The 16,733-nt window shown below is 52.6% G+C and overlaps 2 protein-coding genes across 5 annotated transcripts in view; both read left to right on the top strand.

Annotated features, from left to right (window-relative positions):
* The first annotated feature begins 1,495 nt into the window (after positions 1-1,495).
* On the top strand, positions 1,496-11,210 carry FANCG (FA complementation group G). Of its 4 annotated transcripts, none has more exons than XM_084795622.1 (14): positions 1,496-1,879; positions 2,180-2,270; positions 2,854-2,985; positions 3,234-3,436; positions 5,133-5,268; positions 5,423-5,553; positions 5,646-5,792; positions 6,073-6,224; positions 7,279-7,345; positions 7,546-7,835; positions 8,124-8,170; positions 9,998-10,153; positions 10,565-10,682; positions 10,809-11,210. In XM_084795622.1, the coding sequence occupies exons 1-14, from the start codon at positions 1,868-1,870 to the stop codon at positions 10,915-10,917; spliced, it is 1,791 nt and encodes a 596-aa protein (XP_084651748.1). In that variant the 5' UTR covers positions 1,496-1,867; the 3' UTR covers positions 10,918-11,210. The 4 variants fall into 4 exon arrangements, with proteins under 4 accessions (XP_084651748.1, XP_084651747.1, XP_084651746.1 ...); XM_084795621.1 differs by having other exon boundaries at positions 2,177-2,270; XM_084795620.1 differs by having other exon boundaries at positions 1,496-1,963.
* A 2,732-nt stretch (positions 11,211-13,942) lies between these two features.
* VCP (valosin containing protein) overlaps positions 13,943-16,733 on the top strand; it is an 18,699-nt gene continuing 15,908 nt past the window's right edge. The window contains exon 1 of the mRNA XM_084793159.1: positions 13,943-14,245. Within this exon, the coding sequence (XP_084649285.1) occupies positions 14,229-14,245 (17 nt within the window). The 5' untranslated portion in view covers positions 13,943-14,228. The remainder of the gene's footprint in view (positions 14,246-16,733) is intronic.

Raw genomic sequence — 16,733 nt, 5'->3', positions numbered from 1 at the left:
TAGGAGTAGAGTTGCATAGAAGCAGAGGGCAGAGTGGCGGAGCAACAGGAGGAGTAGAGTTGCACAGGAGCAGAGGAACTAGGAGCCGAGAAGCAGAGGAATAGAGTTGCATAGGAACAGAGGGGCAGAGCAGCCGGTGAGCGGAGAAGACTTGCATAGGAGTAGAGGGCCAGAGGGGCCGAGCAGTCAATGAGTAGAGGTGCGTTGGAGCAGAGGGGCCCAAGAGCTGAGCAGCAGAGGAGTAGAGTTGAATAGCAGCCGAGAGGCACAGCTGGCTAACAGCCGAGGAGCCGAGTTGCATAGGAGCAGAGGGCCAGAGGGATCGAGGAGCAGAGGAGTAAAGTTGCATAGAAGCAGGGGGCAGAGGGGCTGAGCGGCAGAGGAGTGGAGATGCATAGGAGTAAAGGGCCACCAAGGGCCGACCAGCCGAGCACTGGATTTGCAGAGGGCCAGAGGGGCCGATCAGCCAATGAGAAGAGTTGCATACAAGCCGAGGGCCATAGGGGCCCAGCAACAGAGGTGCAGAGTTGCATAGGAGCAGAAGGGCAGAGGGACCGAGCAGCAGAGGACTAGAGTTGGATAGGGACAGGGGGGCCGAACAGCGGAGTAGTAACATTACATAGGAACACACAGGAGTGGAGTTGCATAGGAGCAGAGGGCCAGAGCAGCCAAGCAGCAGAGGAGTAGAGTTGCATAGGAGCTGAGGGCCAGAGCGGCCGAGCAGCCAAGGAGTATTGTTGCATAAGAGCCAAGTGCCAGAGGGGCAGAAGAGTAGAGGAGTAAATTTGCATAGGAGCCGAGGCCCAGAGGGATCGAGCAGCAAAGGAGTAAAGTTGAATAGAAGCAGGGGCCAGAGGGGCTGAGCAGCCGGGGATTAAAGTTGCGTAGGAGCAGAGGGCCAAAGGGGTCAGCAGCAGAGGAGTAGAGTTGCGTAGGAGCCAAGGCCAGAGGGATTGAAGAGCAGAGGATCCGTGCTGCTTAGAAGCCGTGGTGCAGAGGTGCTGAGAAGCAGAGAAGAATTGCATAGGAATAGAAATGCACAGTCACATACTCAGAACCTGTACAACTGCATTGATAGGCAAAAGTAGTAGAATCTAAGGCATTACTCCTTAGGCAAAAGACCCATTTCTAACGAAATTAAACAAATGCATCTCAGAAGTTTGCAACTTGTTTCCTTGGTTAGAAAACATGGGAGAACTGTAGGGTTTTTGTTTTGTTTTGCTTGTTTGTTTTTGTTTTTGTTTTGAAAGCACTGTAGGCCTCCCGAGTGCTGGGATTAAAGGCGTGCGCCACCCCCGCTCGGTTTCCCCCTGGCTTTTTGCTCAAAGAGAAAGGATGTGAAGATTTACCAAGGGCTTCAGTCACCTGTCCTTGGTGGGGGTATAGGGGTGTGAGGGTGTGGGGGTGTGGGGGTGAGGAATCCTTTCATGGGCGCTCTCCACAGTACTACAACCCCCAGCATGCACCGCGCGGGCCATCATCCGGCCACCGTGCCGGGAAACCTAGGCAGCTGTTGGTTCCAAAGCTGAGCGGCCAGAGACTTTAGGTCCCGAGACTCGCTTCCCCTAACCTAGTCTCAATACTCCAGCTCCCGCGGAGGCTCCCGCAAGACTAGCAGATTCTCCCTGTCCTGTGGCCGGCCTCTGTCTCCCCATCTGGTTGTTCCGGGTTTCTTTTCATTTTCCCGCGGAACCGACTCTCGAACAAGACGACCAACCGCGGCCGAGAGTGTTGCAGCCTGGCCAATCAGGGGCGCGGTGCAAAAGTGGGCAGCCTGTTTGGGGCTAGGGTGAAGGCATCCCGGGGGGTTACCACTCTCACCCACCAGAAGACCTCTCCGGGTAACGGTGTTTCTACCTCGGCGACCATGTCCAACCAGGTCAGTCCAGCCCTCCCCAAACTATCTTCCAATAGCCTGGACCTGTGGAGGGAAAAGAATGACCAGCTGGTTGGACAGGCTAAGGTAAGGTGGTTGCTGGGACCCTCGCCCTGTATGCTCAAGATCCCAGAAAGCGAGTTTGCAGTGGTTTCACCCTAGCCTAGGGTAGGGGAACCGAGGTTGACCTCAGTCTTTAGAACCACCAGAAGTGACTGGAAAACGTGCCCCCCACCCCCATCCCTTGTCTCTGCTATGAGGTAGCAGGACTGATCTTCAGTGGCGCCCTCCTGATTTCAGCAGCTGACCAAGGATTCTCGTCCTTCTCTGAGGCGACAGCAATTGGCCCAAGCCATACTGGAAGGGTTTAGGGAGCTCCTCCTCACTCTGCGAGGTAAGAAGGACATAGCAGGAGCTCAGTTCGCCTCCTCAGCTGCTAAAGATCAACCTCTCTTAAGCGGTTCTGGGATTGAGGTGATTATTCTGGGCAGGTTAGGGAGTCCTGTTTAAGGCACAAAAGAGACTGAGTGAGAGTGTCTTTCTTTCTTTCTTTCTTTTTTTGTTTTGTTTTGTCTTTTGAGACAGGGTTTCTCTGTCTAGGCTGTCCTGGACTTACTTTGTAGACCAGGCTGGCCTCGAACCCACAGCGATCTGCCTGCTTCTACCTCGCAGAATGTTGGGATTAAAGGCGTGTGCCACCAGCCTGGCTGAAATTGTCTTTCAATAGGGTAATTCCTTCTCACCTTACACACACACACACACAACACACACACACACACACACTGCAACATTTGAAGAAGTGATTTTTCCCCCCCAAGAGATTTAGAGAACTCCCTCCTCTTTTCCTAGTCATCTGAGCCAAAGATGAACTCCTTACTGAAGCCATCTTGGTTGGAGTGGGGCTGGTCCTTGGACTGTAAACCATTTGGCCTGTGTTTCATGGGACAGCCTGTGAGACCAGCATCCTGTTGCTCCAGGACTCCCCGCTGCTGTTCCTGCTCTCACCTTGGAGCTCAGTGTCACCTGTAATTATATAATCCTGAAGGTGAGCCTGGCCCGGAGTTTCACTGAAGACCTTACCCAGGATGTTCAGAAGGGCCTAGAGAGAGGTAAGGCCTCCCACGCCACTGGTAGGTTTTGCTCTCGATTCCGGGGTGAGACTGGGCCAGGGGTTGGCAGTGGGTAGGTGGAGATGTGAGGGACAAAAACCTGTCACCTCCACAGACAGAGATGTCTGTAATGTTCCTCAGATCACTGTAGTCTTTTGGGCTCTTGCAGAAAGGAAAAGCCAGAGATTGTGGGGAGATGAGAGATGGATTTGTGTGTGCGTGCGTGTGTGTTTGTGTGTGCTCTACAGTGCTGGAGACCCAGGATCAGCCCACACCCAAATCGCAGCAGGGACTCAGGGAGCAGTGGCAGTCTGTCCTCTCTGCCTCCTCCCTTCTGCCGGAGCTGCTGCCCGCCTTACACTGCCTGGCCGGCCTTCAGGCTGGCCTCTGGATGAGTACTGACCACCTCGGGGACCTGACTTTGCTGTTACAAACCTTGAATGGCAGCCAGGTAAGTGGGGGAGTGAGGATGGATGTACCTAGCCGCACCCTTCCCCCCCCTCCCCTTCCCCCACCCCATCCTCCCATCCCAGAGTGCTACAGCATTCTACCTGGGGCTCCAGACATGCTAGGCAAGCACTCTACCTTTTGTTCCTTCCCCTCCTGCCTGCCTTCTTATTCTGTTAAATTTATTTTTATGTGTATGAGTGTTTGTCCTGTGTGTGTGTGTGTGTGTGTGTGTGTGTGTGTGTGTGTTTGTCATTTTAATGCCTGGTACCCACAGAGGTGAGGAGAGGGCATCAGATCTTGGAGTTAGAGAGCTACCATGAAGGTGATAGGAACCAAACTTGGGTCCTCTGTAAGAACAAGTGCTCTTAACCACTGAGCCATCTTTTTCACAACATGCACACATGCACGCATGCACGCGCACACACACATGCACACGCATGCGCCCATTTTTTGAGACACGATCTCATTAAGTAGCCTTAGTTTTTAGCGTAGACCCGACTGGCTTCAAACTCACAATGACCCACCTGTCTCTGTCTCCTAAGTGCTGGGATTAGAGGAGGGTGCCACCATGCCAAGCCTCCCACTTTGTTTTTGGGACAGGCTCTTACTGTGTACGCAGGCTACAAGCTCACTGCAGACCTCCATGCTTCAGCCCCTCCAGTGAGATTCACAGGTGTGAACCACCATGCATCTTTTTTTTTTTTAAACAGGGTCTCTCTGTGTAGCCTTGGCTGTCCTGCACTCACTTTGTAGACCAGGCTTAGTAGACCACACTGACCTTGAACTCACAGTGATCCCCCCCCCCCCCCCCCGCCTCCCACGTGCTGAGATTAAATGCGCCCCTATGCTGGACTTCCTCTTTGTTGCTTTTAACAAAAATTCGGTTTTTACCAATAACAACTTGGGAGCCAGATGCCGGGGTGAAAGCCTGATAGTTCAGGGAGGCAGAGGAAACCCCCAGCTGACCTTCCTCCTCAGCTGACATCCCAGAGGACTGTCGCCTCCGATGCTTTCTCAAAAACCTCTCAACCTGAGTGCCCCTTCCTTCTACTTCCTGTGGATCTTCTCTCACTTTCTATGTTTTCTTTTTAATAATCCCATGTTCGCTAGGGAGTCAGCTGTCAACTGTCAACTGGTTGCTTGCTCTGCCTCTTGACCTAGGGTTGACTTTATTTAATCCTGTTTACAACACTCAAGCAGAAAGTTCTTGGGTTAAAGGTGTGTGCTAGGGCTGAGTCACACCACAACTAGAAACAGTTTTGTTTTGTTTTTTTTCAGTAAATAAAACGCAATCTCAGAGTTCAGAGTGTGATCTAATATCTTGCGATACTTTTTTTTACTTTTTATCTGGAAATAGAACACACACACACACACACACACACACACACACACACACACACACACACACACACAGCATTCTGCCTGCATATACACCTGCAGGCCAGTAGAGGGCACCAGATCTCATGTATAGATGGTTGTGAGCCACCCTGTGGTTGCTGAGGATTTGAACTTGAGGCCTCTGGAAGAGCAGCCAGTGCTCTTGACCTCTGAGCCATCTCCCCTGCCCATCATTGTCTTTCTTACAATGGGGGGAACAGTAAACGTAAAGACTCTTGAGCTCAAAGCCGGTGGTGGGGTAGACTGACAGAATAGGGACGGATGCTCGGGGCTAGAGCTTCTGGCTGTCATCTCTCCAGACTGAGACCTCTGAGGATCTGCTGTTACTGCTAAAGTCCTGGAGCCCTCCAGGGGAGGAGTCACGTGCCCCATTGATGCTGCAGGATGCCGAGGGATTGAGGAATGTCCTTCTGACAGCGTTTGCCTGCCGCCAAGGTCTAGCAGCTCGATTCATCCCTTCTGTCTCTAACCGATCCTGTGGGCGTATGCTCTCTGTCTCTCCTTGGGGTTTCTCTGGGTTCCTCTTTCCCACCATGCCCCTTTGCCTGTACCTTTTGTTTTTCTGAGCCTGTACCATGATTCCCCCCAGGCCTCCGGGAGCTAATTACGGGAAGCCTACCCCTTGCACAGAGCAGCCTGAAGGAAGCAGCCTCAGGTCTGTGTCCACCGTCTGTGTTAGTCCAGGTGTACACAGCACTGGGCACGTGTCTCCGAAAGATGGTAAAGATAGCGCCCTAAGGTTTTGGGGAAGCCCTGGGCATCACGCTTTGCTCCCTCTGGTAGCCGAGGCTTGTTCTTTCTCTTCACATTAGGGAAGTCCACAGAGAGCGCTGTTGTGTTTGACTGAAGCCCTGAAAGTGGGGACAACCTGTGTCCTTCCGCTTCTGGAGGCTTCCAGAGTGTACCGGCACCTAGGAGACACAGCGGCAGAGCTGGAGAGTCTGGGGCTACTGGTTGAGGTGAGGAGCATCCAGGTGGAGACACCTCATGGAAGGGTGCCAAGGTACCTGTCTTGGGGTGACTCGTCCAGACAGAAAAGTGTGGTTTTCAAAGGTTTACATTATTATTATTATTATTATTATTATTATTATTATTATTATTATTACTACTACTACTACTACTACTACTATTACTATTATTGCTACTACTACTACTATTATTATTATTATTATTTATTACTATTATTACTACTACTACTATTATTATTTACTTATTTATTTATTTATTTATTTATTTTAGGCCTTGAGTGCCACCCATAGTTCTGAAGCACTCAAACTTCTCATTGAGGTAGAATTTCTACTTCCACAACCAGACCCGGCCTCTCCTCTTCATCATGGCACACAGAGCCAGGCCAAGCACCTGCTAGCAAGTCGATGCCTACAGACAGGGAGGTGAGACTTCCCGCTGTTCGTCCGAGCCCGCTTCCCATGTCTGATGCCTCTGTTGCCCATGTGATTCTCTTTCCAAAGTCTTGTTTATCTTTGGGGTGTGTGGTGGATGTGTGAGGGTTTGGGGGGGCCTTCTGCTCTGCTCTTTTGGTGTGAGAAAAAGCTAGAGTTTGACATTAGGTACCTTCCTCTGTTGTCATCGCCTGTGCCCTCCTGGACAGGATCTCTCTGTGTACCTGGAGTGCGGTAGTTTTGGCTAGACTGCCTAGCATTGAAGCCTTATGATTTAGCTGTCTCTAACTCTTCTCTCACCCCAAGTGCTGTGCTTAAAAATACGTACCGCTTGGGGCTAAGAGATGGCTCGGAGGTCAAGAGCACTGGCTGCTCTTCCAAAGGTCCCGAGTTCAATTCCCAGCCACCGCGTGGTGACGCACAACCATCTGTACAGGAGATCTGGTGCCCTCTTCTGGCGTGCAGGCAGAATACTGTATTAATAATAAATAAATCTTTAAAAAGTATATATGTACTGCTACCAGGAAGTGGTGGCACCTGCACGCCTGTAATCCCAGCACTGGGGAGGCAGAGGCAGGTGGATCTCTGAGTTTGATCCCAGCCTGGTTTACAGAGCAAGTTCCAAGGGCAGCCACGGCTACACAGAGGAACCCTGTTTCATAAAGCAAAGTGTTTTGCTGTACTGGATTTTCACAAGAGAATTGGAGCTCTAAACTCAGCTCGTTATGTTTGCATGACAAGTGCTTTACACCTGAGCCGTGTGCCCCACCCCCCACTCCTCTAGTGAGATCGCTTATATGTGAATTAAGCATTGGGAAGACATAGGTCCTCACTGTTAGCCTCCTCCCTTAAAGCAGGAGTCCTCGTCCAGACAGTAACCTCTCCTATTTGAAATGCCGGAGTGTCCTTCCCCCACAGAATAGCCAAGGTTGGAGCTCCCAGACCTGCTCTCCCCTTTACACCTCAGGACCCAAGCTGTCCCTCACTGCAACCTTGGGGGAGTCAGGGTCCTTGCTGAACCTTCACAGGCTCACTGACTCTGCAGGGCGGCAGATGCTGCGGAGCATTACCTGGACTTGCTGGCTATGTTGCTGGGTGGCTCAGAGCCGAGGGTAGGTCTTAAGGTTCTCTGCAGTTAGGTGGGAGGGCTGGGCCCTCTGACCACCCTCACCCCCATCCCCCTACCCCCACCCCCACCTTTGTTGGGCTCCCTGGGGGACCAGTTCTCTCTGCCTGGTACTGGGGCCTAGTAAAGAGCTTAGGGGTGATGGCTCATCCCACTTCAAGGTACCCCATCCTTCTCCCGTCCCAGTTCGCCCCACCCACCCCCTCTCCAGGGCCCTGTGTGCCAGAGCTGTGTCTGGAGGCCGCAGCAGCACTGATTCAGGCAGGCCGAGCCTTGGATGCTTTGACTGTGTGCGAGGAGCTGCTCAGCCGCACCTCAGCTCTGCTTCCCAAGATGCCCTCCTTGTGGGAAAATGCCAGAAGAAGAACCAAAGAACTGCCGTACTGCCCGATCTGGGTCTCTGCCACCCACCTGCTTCAGGGCCAAGCCTGGTCACAACTAAACGCTCGAAAAGAGGCACTTAGTGAATTTAGCCAGTGAGTCCAGAAAGACAGTCATGGGTGGTATGGAAGGATGGTTTTCTGACAGGACCTGGGCTGGTGGGCTTTATTCTTAGAAGCTACCTTAATATCTCGGGTTGGTTCTTTGCTGTTGTTTTGTTTTTTGAGACAGGGTTTCTCTGTGTAGCCTTGGCTATCCTGGACTCACTTTGTAGACCAGGCTGGCCTCGAACTCACAGAGATCCGCCTGCCTCTGCCTCCTGAGTGCTGGGATTACAGGCGCTGAAGTTGGTTCTTTATTTCTGCTATTATATCCCACTTCAGGTGCCTTGAGCTGCTCTTTCGGGCCCTGCCTGAAGACAAAGAACAAGGTGATTTAATCTTTTTGTTTTTCTCCTCCTCCTCCTCCTCCTCTTCCTCCTCTTCCTCCTCTTCCTCCTCCTCCTCTTCCTCCTCTTCCTCCTCTTCCTCCTCCTCCTCTTCCTCCTCTTCCTCCTCCTCCTCTTCCTCCTCTTCCTCCTCTTCCTCCTCTTCCTCCTCCTCCTCTTCATCTTAAGAGGGTCTCATACAGAGCAGGGTGGCCTCAAGCTTTAGTCAGGGATGACCCTGGACTCTTGTTCCTCCTGCCTCTGCCTCCCAAGTGCTGTTGCTTTGTCTTAACTCTTGAGAAGTGGTGTGTTCGTTCCCTTTCTGTTGTACCCAAGTCTACCGGACTGGGGGACTTAAGGGGACATGCTGGGCACAAACCTTTAATCCCAGCACTCCCAGCACTCCCAGCAGTTGGATCTCTTGAGTAGTTCTGAGTTAGTCAGGGCTATGTGAGACCTTTGTCTCAAAACAAAACAAAAAAAAGTTGGGGAGGATGCTAGGAGGGATGGGAACTGGGGATCGAGGGTGGGGGGAGGTGTTGGCGACTGTGAACTGGGGGTGGGGGAGGTGTTGGCGACTGTGAACTGGGGGTGGGGGGAGGTGTTGGCGACTGTGAACTGGGGGTGGGGGAGGTGTTGGCGACTGTGAACTGGGGGTGGGGGGAGGTGTTGGCGACTGTGAACTGGGGGTGGGGGAGGTGTTGGCGACTGTGAACTGGGGGTGGGGGGAGGTGTTGGCGACTGTGAACTGGGGGTGGGGGGAGGTGTTGGCGACTGTGAACTGGGGGTGGGGGGAGGTGTTGGCGACTGTGAACTGGGGGTGGGGGAGGTGTTGGTGACTGTGAACTGGGGGTGGGGGAGGTGTTGGTGACTGTGAACTGGGGGTGGGGGAGGTGTTGGTGACTGTGAACTGGGGGTGGGGGAGGTGTTGGCGACTGTGAACTGGGGGTGGGGGGAGGTGTTGGCGACTGTGAACTGGGGGTGGGGGGAGGTGTTGGCGACTGTGAACTGGGGGTGGGGGGAGGTGTTGGCGACTGTGAACTGGGGGTGGGGGAGGTGTTGGTGACTGTGAACTGGGGGTGGGGGGAGGTGTTGGTGACTGTGAACTGGGGGTGGGGGGAGGTGTTGGTGACTGTGAACTGGGGGTGGGGGGAGGTGTTGGCGACTGTGAACTGGGGGTGGGGGAGGTGTTGGTGACTGTGAACTGGGGGTGGGGGGAGGTGTTGGTGACTGTGAACTGGGGGTGGGGGAGGTGTTGGTGACTGTGAACTGGGGGTGGGGGAGGTGTTGGCGACTGTGAACTGGGGGTGGGGGGAGGTGTTGGTGACTGTGAACTGGGGGTGGGGGGAGGTGTTGGCGACTGTGAACTGGGGGTGGGGGAGGTGTTGGTGACTGTGAACTGGGGGTGGGGGAGGTGTTGGCGACTGTGAACTGGGGGTGGGGGGAGGTGTTGGTGACTGTGAACTGGGGGTGGGGGGAGGTGTTGGCGACTGTGAACTGGGGGTGGGGGGAGGTGTTGGTGACTGTGAACTGGGGGTGGGGGAGGTGTTGGTGACTGTGAACTGGGGGTGGGGGAGGTGTTGGCGACTGAACTGGGGGTGGGGGGAGGTGTTGGTGACTGTGAACTGGGGGTGGGGGGAGGTGTTGGCGACTGTGAACTGGGGGTGGGGGAGGTGTTGGCGACTGTGAACTGGGGGTGGGGAGGTGTTGGCGACTGTGAACTGGGGGTGGGGGGAGGTGTTGGCGACTGTGAACTGGGGGTGGGGAGGTGTTGGCGACTGTGTCTGGTATGATGGGAGGGTAGTTGCTGACCTGGCTGGTGGTCTCTAGGTGCAGGCTCCAGCTGTGAGCAGAAATGCAGCTCTGAGGTGACACTGAAACAGCTCCGAGTCGCTGCTCTGATTAGTCGTGGGCTGGAATGGGTAGCTGCTGGCCAGGACACCAAAGCCTTAAGTGACTTCCTCCTCAGTGTGCAGATATGCCCAGGTGTGTATACTCCGAGGCATTGGTAGTGTGTAAGAGGGTGTGGCTCGTGAACAGAAGTGTAAGGATGGTGGTGTTCCCAGACAGGAATAAAGCACAGGGGGTGCTGTGTGTGCATACACAAATAGGTATGCGTGCAAGGCTCCTGAGAGTTCCCGGGTTCCCCCATCGTCCTGAGATCTGGACAATGTGGGCATGGGTTTGTAGGAAGGGGGTCAGTTGAACACTTTGTGCTGGGCGGGCAGTGGCCTCTGTGAGAGGTTGTTTATGAATAATCTAGTTTTGGTTTCTTGTGTGGACAAGATAACTTCCTCTCTAGTTCTCGGTCTGTTTCCCCTTGGGGTGGGGGGGCGGGGAACGATGCCTAAGGCTATATCAGGTTCTAAGTCTTTGTACCTTGGGGTGGGGCTATAGGCAGTAGAGATGGCTCCTTTTACCTGCTTCAGACGCTCAAAAGATTGGACCGGCAGAATGAGGCTGCTGCTTTCTGGCGAGAGGCCCAAACTCAACCTCCGCAGGAAGAAGCTGCCTGGTAAACTTGAGTCTTGCTGGCTTGTGGGTCTGAGACCTAGTGGGGGCGGTGAGGAACGGAAGGGTCGGGCGGGTGACAAGCCTGTGTCTATCTTTCACTCTTCGGCATCCCATTCTTGCTTTTCAGGTCTCTTCCACTGTATTTAGAAGCCTGTTTGAGCTGGATCCATTCCCCTACCTGTGACGTCTTCCTTGAGGAGTTTGAGACATCAGTGTTGGAGTCCTGTGACCTATAGCTTCCAGGAGCTTGAACTGTGGCCTCTGTGGGAAGGGTGTTTTTTTTCCCCCTCTTCCTGCTTTCTCCTCTTTGGAGAATGGCTGGAACTGACTGTACCTAAATAACTCCTCCACTGATGAGGTTGGTCCTGTGACCCTCGGCCTACTTACTGCTAGTCTAGTTCCAGAAAGCCTCCATGAACAAACCAGTGGCTTTGCTCATGGTCCGTTTTTCTTTTTCATTTCCTTCCTTCCTTCCTTCTTCCCTTCCCTCTTTCCCTTCTTGTATGTGTTGAGTAAAATTTCATATTTATCTCTCGTCTGCTCACTACACATGGTTGAATGGGAAGGCTCATTCATGGCGTACCAGTTGGGTGTTGGCTATTTAAGATGCTTTGTTTCAGGCCGGGCGTGGTGGCTCACACCTTTAGTCCCAGCACTCGGGAGGCAGAGGCAGGCAGATTGCTGTGAGTTCGAGGCCAGCCTGGTCTACAAAGTGAGTCTAGGACAGCCAAAGCTACACAGAGAACCCTTGTCTCAAAAAAAAAAAGCTCTATATTGGGGGCTGGAGGGTTGGAGAGATGGCTCAGAGGTTCAGAGCACTGGCTGCTCTTCCAGAGGTTCTGAGTTCAATACCCAGCAACCACATGGTGGGTCACAGCCATCTGTAATGTGATCTGATGCCCTCTTCTGGCTGTAGGTGTATGTGCAGGCAGAGCACTGTATACCAAATAATAAATAAATCCAAAAAAAAAAAAAAAAGTTCTGTTTCCAACATCCATTCCCTTCTCTGTCTCTCCAACTCCCCTCTTCTTTCCTTTTGGTGTTGGATTCTGGGGACTAACCTCCAGCTCAGCCCCTGCCCCTTCCCCACCCCACCATCTACCTCAAGAGCTTGAGGTGTGAGTATGGGGACAAGACTACATTAATCTTTCTGGGGAAGCTGTGAAATAGACCTTTTAAGGCTACTATTAAAATTTTGTATTACTTATTTTAAGTTCTGTGTGTATGCTATCCATGCATGTGTGGTGCCCTTGGAGGCCAGGGGTGTTGGGTCCTCAGAGCTATAGTTACAGGAGGTTGTGAGCCACCTGACCTGGGTGCTAGGAATCCAACCTATGTTCTCTGAGAGAGCAATTCCATGCTCTTAGCCACTGAGCCATCTCTCTAGCTCTGCTATCAAAAACCAATGCCAAAAGCCCAGGAATCTGTGCTAGGTGTCAGAGGAAACAAAGATCTAGTGAGTGGCCTTGACAGGCCTCTTAAGGAAGAATGCTTGGCTCCTTGATACTTAAGAAGGTGGGGAAAAGCTGGGCATGGTGGCGCACGCCTTTAATCCCAGCACTTGGGAGGCAGAGGCAGGCGGATCTCTGTGAGTTCAAGGCCAGCCTGGTCTACAAAGTGAGTCCAGGACAGCCAAGATAACATAGAGAAACCCTGTCTCCAAAACAAACAAACAAACAAAAAAAAATGAGGACAAGTACACAGCTTTATTTATTTATTTATTTATTTTTATTTTTATTTTTGGTTTTTCAAGACAGGGTTTCTCTATGTCATCTTGGTGATCAAGCTTTAACCCAGCACTCAGGAGGCAGAGGCAGGTGAGGTTTGAGGCCTGCCTGGTCTGCATTAGTGAGTTCTAAGACATCCAGGTCTATGTAGAGAGGGGGAGATATGTTTTCTTAGAAACAAACTGTATCGGGTCAGTCTGGGTAGGAGATGAAGGGTAAAGGGAGTCAGGATGCCACCCTGAGCTAACAGGCTTTTGACTGTAATGAGAGCCAGTTATTTTGGGGAGTGGGGCTGAAGGATCTTAAGCACATGGTTGATTTTCTTGCTGTTGGGCACTGCTGGACTTGTGTGTTCTGCAGTTGTCCTTGACCTTGAACCTAAGTGTTCTCTGTCCTCAGAGAAATATTTATACATGACGGTAAGGAGCATGTACTCCCAAAGCCCGAGAAACTAAAACGTGTGTGATTAGAGGAGAGTGCAGCAGCAATAGAGTGGGTTAAGAGCTGGCGTGGCCTGTTCCACGAAGTGAGTCCAGGACAGCCAAGGCTACACAGAGAAACCCTGTGGGGGGGAGGCTAGGGTGCTGAGTCAGGACTAGGGGTCCAGAGAAGGGGGTGGCTAGAGTTAGTGGGTTTTTTGTAGACCGAGTCTAGCTATGCATCACTAACTGGCTTCCAACTCTCAATCTTTAGCCTTTAGCCTCTGGGGTACTGAGATCTAGGGTGTACCCCCACCATACCTAGCTATTTTTTGTTTGTTTTAACATTTTATTTGCTTTATTAACTTAATTTTGAGACAGGGTCTATCACTTTGTATCCCTGGCTGGCTCTAACTTTATAACAGACCAGGCTGACTTAAACCTCAGCCTGCCTCTGCCTCTCAAGTGCCGAGATTAAAAGCATGTGCTAGCACACCGCCTTTAAATTTCACTTTTTAAATGCTGTTTTGAGACTAGATTTGTTGATATGCGCCACTACAGCCGACCCATCTAATAGTCCTCCGGCCTCTGCTTCTAGAATTACAGACCCAACCCATCCATCACCCACGCCCTTCGTGGGAGCCAGTATTTTAAAGGAGCCACGAAGGGTTTTTAGTGTGGTGGTGAAGAGGATCCCTAGGATTGGTGAGAAATGGACTATGTGGGTTTTCACTACAACCCGACTAAACTAATAAGGGTTCGAGCTATTGTGCCAGGTCCTTCCAGCTGCTTATAAACTCAGGAGCCAATCAGCTGGAGCCAAGTAGGAGAGGCCAAGCCCCGGGGTTTTAAAGGCTCCTTTTACCAGTGGTCTGGCCTGTTGCCTTCGCCGATTGGCCAAGCATCCCAATGCGTCGAGGAAGCGTAGCGCCGCGGCCAATTGGCGTGGCGTTACTAGGCGTGTTGCAGCCTTGGGGCGGGGCCAGGCCGTAAACGAATTTTCCGATTGGCCACGGCCCGCGGGTTGCTGGGGAGAGGCGCAGAGGGGCGGGCCCGAGTGCCCAAGGCGGGCGCTGATTGGCTGGGACGAGGGCGGCTTTCCTTCCGATGATTCGGCTCTTCTCGGCTCAGTCTCAGCGAAGAAGCGTTTGCAGCCGCCGCCGCTGCCGCCCTCCTCGCGGATCAGGAGCTAGCGTCGCCCGCCCGCCCGCCCGCTCGCCCGCCGTCCCCGGTGCCGCTGGGAGGAAGCGAGAGGGGAAGCCCGCCCGAGGGGGCTTTGTCACTGCCGTTGCTCCTCCGCCTGAGTGAGAGTCAAGCCCCGGGCCTAGTCCTGGTCGCCTGCCACTCTCGTAGCCGTTACCCTCGGGCCGCCACAGCCGCCGACCGGGAGAGGCGCGCGCCATGGCCTCCGGAGCCGAGTAAGTGTGAGCGCGTGCACGCCGGGCCACGGGGGGCGGCGGCGGCGGCGAGGAGCGGGAGCGGGGCGCGGGGTGGCGGTGCGCACCGTGGGCTCCGCCGCCGCTGGCTTAGGCCCCGGGGCCGGGCGGCGTCTGAGTGAAGCTAGGCCCCGGGAGGGAGAGGACACGGAAGGGATAGAGAGAGGCACAGGGGCGAGTGAGGGCCTCGGGCCGGGCCGTGCACCCGCGCGCCCCCTAGGCCGGGCCCGGGTCCGGAGTCTTGGGCAAGATGGTGCTGCTGTGTCATGCAGGCCCCGGCCGGCCCGAGCGGCTCTCCCCGCCCGGCACGGCGGGCCCCGGCCTACTTGTTAGGCCTTTGGCGCGGGGCCGGGGCTGGGGGTTAGGGGGGGATCCACACTTTCCGCGCGGAACCTTTGGCGCAGGGACACGCACGGGTCGACCATTTGTCCGAGCACACGCGGAAGCCTCCCCCACCACCACCACCGAGGAGCCCGAGAAAACACTGCGAGCCCGAGGCCCCGGCTGGGCCCTGTGGGCGTGGACTTGAGGCCACGTGAAGGCCTCAGGAGTGCGGAGACTCCAGGGAGGGCCGGGCCGGGCGACCTGGGTGGGTGGTGGAGGAGTGGAAACCCAGGCCGGTCTTGGTGGATGGAGCCTGGGTTGGCGTCTTTGGCACCCTGGGTAGTGAGGGGCTGTTAGGGAGAGGGCTGGTCGAGCCTTTCTTCAAATGGCAATTCCCCCACCACCACCACCACCACGCTAGGCTTGTTGTAAATACCAGGAAGCTTTACCTAGTTTTTGCTGTTTCGCTATTTTTTGTTTGTTTTTACTATGGTTAGGGATGTCCATAAAGGACGTGGTTTGGTTGTTTTTTTTTTTTTCCTGTTTTAAGATACTGAAGTTGAAGTCACATTGGTTTTGTTTTGCTTTCTGTATTTCTGACTTTCAGAACTTGCAGGTTAGAGTTGGCTTAACTCTTCAAAATACATCTCTTCCACAAGCACCTACGTTAAGAGATTTTTCTGGGCCTTTGGACTTTATGGTCTCAACTTCATCTCTCTCAGGAAAGCATCAAGTAAAACCTAGCCACCTCAACCCATTCAATTTAAAAACTAGAGTTTCCCATACAAAAGGGGAAAGAAAAACAAAAGCCGAGCAAGTGTAAGAAACTATTTTTACACATCTCGATGTTTTGAGGTGTTTTTAAGTTTCATTTCCTTGGGATGTAGTAATCACTCAGTTGTTTAGTTAAAAGAAGTAGTAATACTTTAAATAGCCAGGGTGGATGGGATGGTGCACACTTTTGATCCCAGCTCTTGAAAGAAAGGCAGAAAAGGCAAGTTCTAGGTTAGTCTTGTCTCAAAAAAACAAAATACTTTTTTTTGTTGTTGTTTTGTTTTTGGTTTTGTTTTGATTTTTTGAGACAGGGTTTCTCTGTGTAGCCTTGGCTGTCCTGGACTCGCTTTGTAGACCAGGCTGGCCTCGAACTCACAGTGATCCGCCTGCCTCTGCCTCCCGAGTGCTGGGATTAAAGGCGTGTGCCACCACGCCCGGCTCAAAATAAGCTTTTAAAGTTAAATTTATGTTTTTGTTTTCTGAGACAGGGTTTCTCTGTGTAGCCTTGGCTGTCCTGGAATTCACTCTGTAGACCAAGCTGACCTCAGAAACCGAGACCTGCCTGCCTCTGGCTCACTAGTGCTGGAAATGAAGGCGTGTGCTACCACTGCCTAGTATTTCATTTTTGAGACTAGGGTCTCAAACTGGCCTCAGACTCAGCCATGTATTCAGTGCTATTTTAGAACTTGTGGTTTTGCTGCCACTATCTCCCAAATAATGAGTTTTCAGGAATTCTGCACAGTATGATTGACATACATCTAGAAATTTTAAAATTCCTGAAATCTGGTATCATAAGCAGTTTCTACCTTAAGGTCATCTGGGTGGTTCTTTCCTGAATTTCCAAGTTCCCTTTTGTGGTCTTAAGTTCTGGAGAGGACCTGAGTCCTGCAGATGATAGGAGATTTCTCTAAAACTAACCATATACGCCCTCAGTTGGTTTGGAGAATACTAGTGCTGATCTCTAGGGTACTTGGAGGATTATAGGCCATTAAGGGCCTTCCACACACATCTCTAGAGCCAGGGTCTGGACTGGTAGGCAAATTGGAGTTTGCCCTGAAATGCAGTTTTGAGAATAAATACCAAGTGGTAACTTGAGGCACTGCACAAGACCATGGGTGACCTCTGGGGGAAGGCTTTCTTTGGTTTTGTGTTTTTGTTTGTTTGTTACACACACACGCACACACACACGGTTTCTCTGTGTAGCTGTCCTAGACTCACTCTGTAGGCCAGGCTGGCCTTAAACTGAGAGATCTGCTTGCTTCTGGGACTAAAGGCCTGCATTCCCAGTTGGGGGAAGGCATTTTGATACATGGGGGAAGTAAAACCTTTGGAGGATTTACAAACATTTATTTTTGGGATTTCAACGACATTG

Source organism: Acomys minous (genome assembly GCF_964271855.1).
Source record: "Acomys minous genome assembly, chromosome: 1".
NCBI classification, from domain to species: Eukaryota; Metazoa; Chordata; class Mammalia; order Rodentia; family Muridae; genus Acomys; species Acomys minous.
Note: the sequence above shows the minus strand (reverse complement) of the source record. Positions and strands in the feature narration are given on the sequence as shown.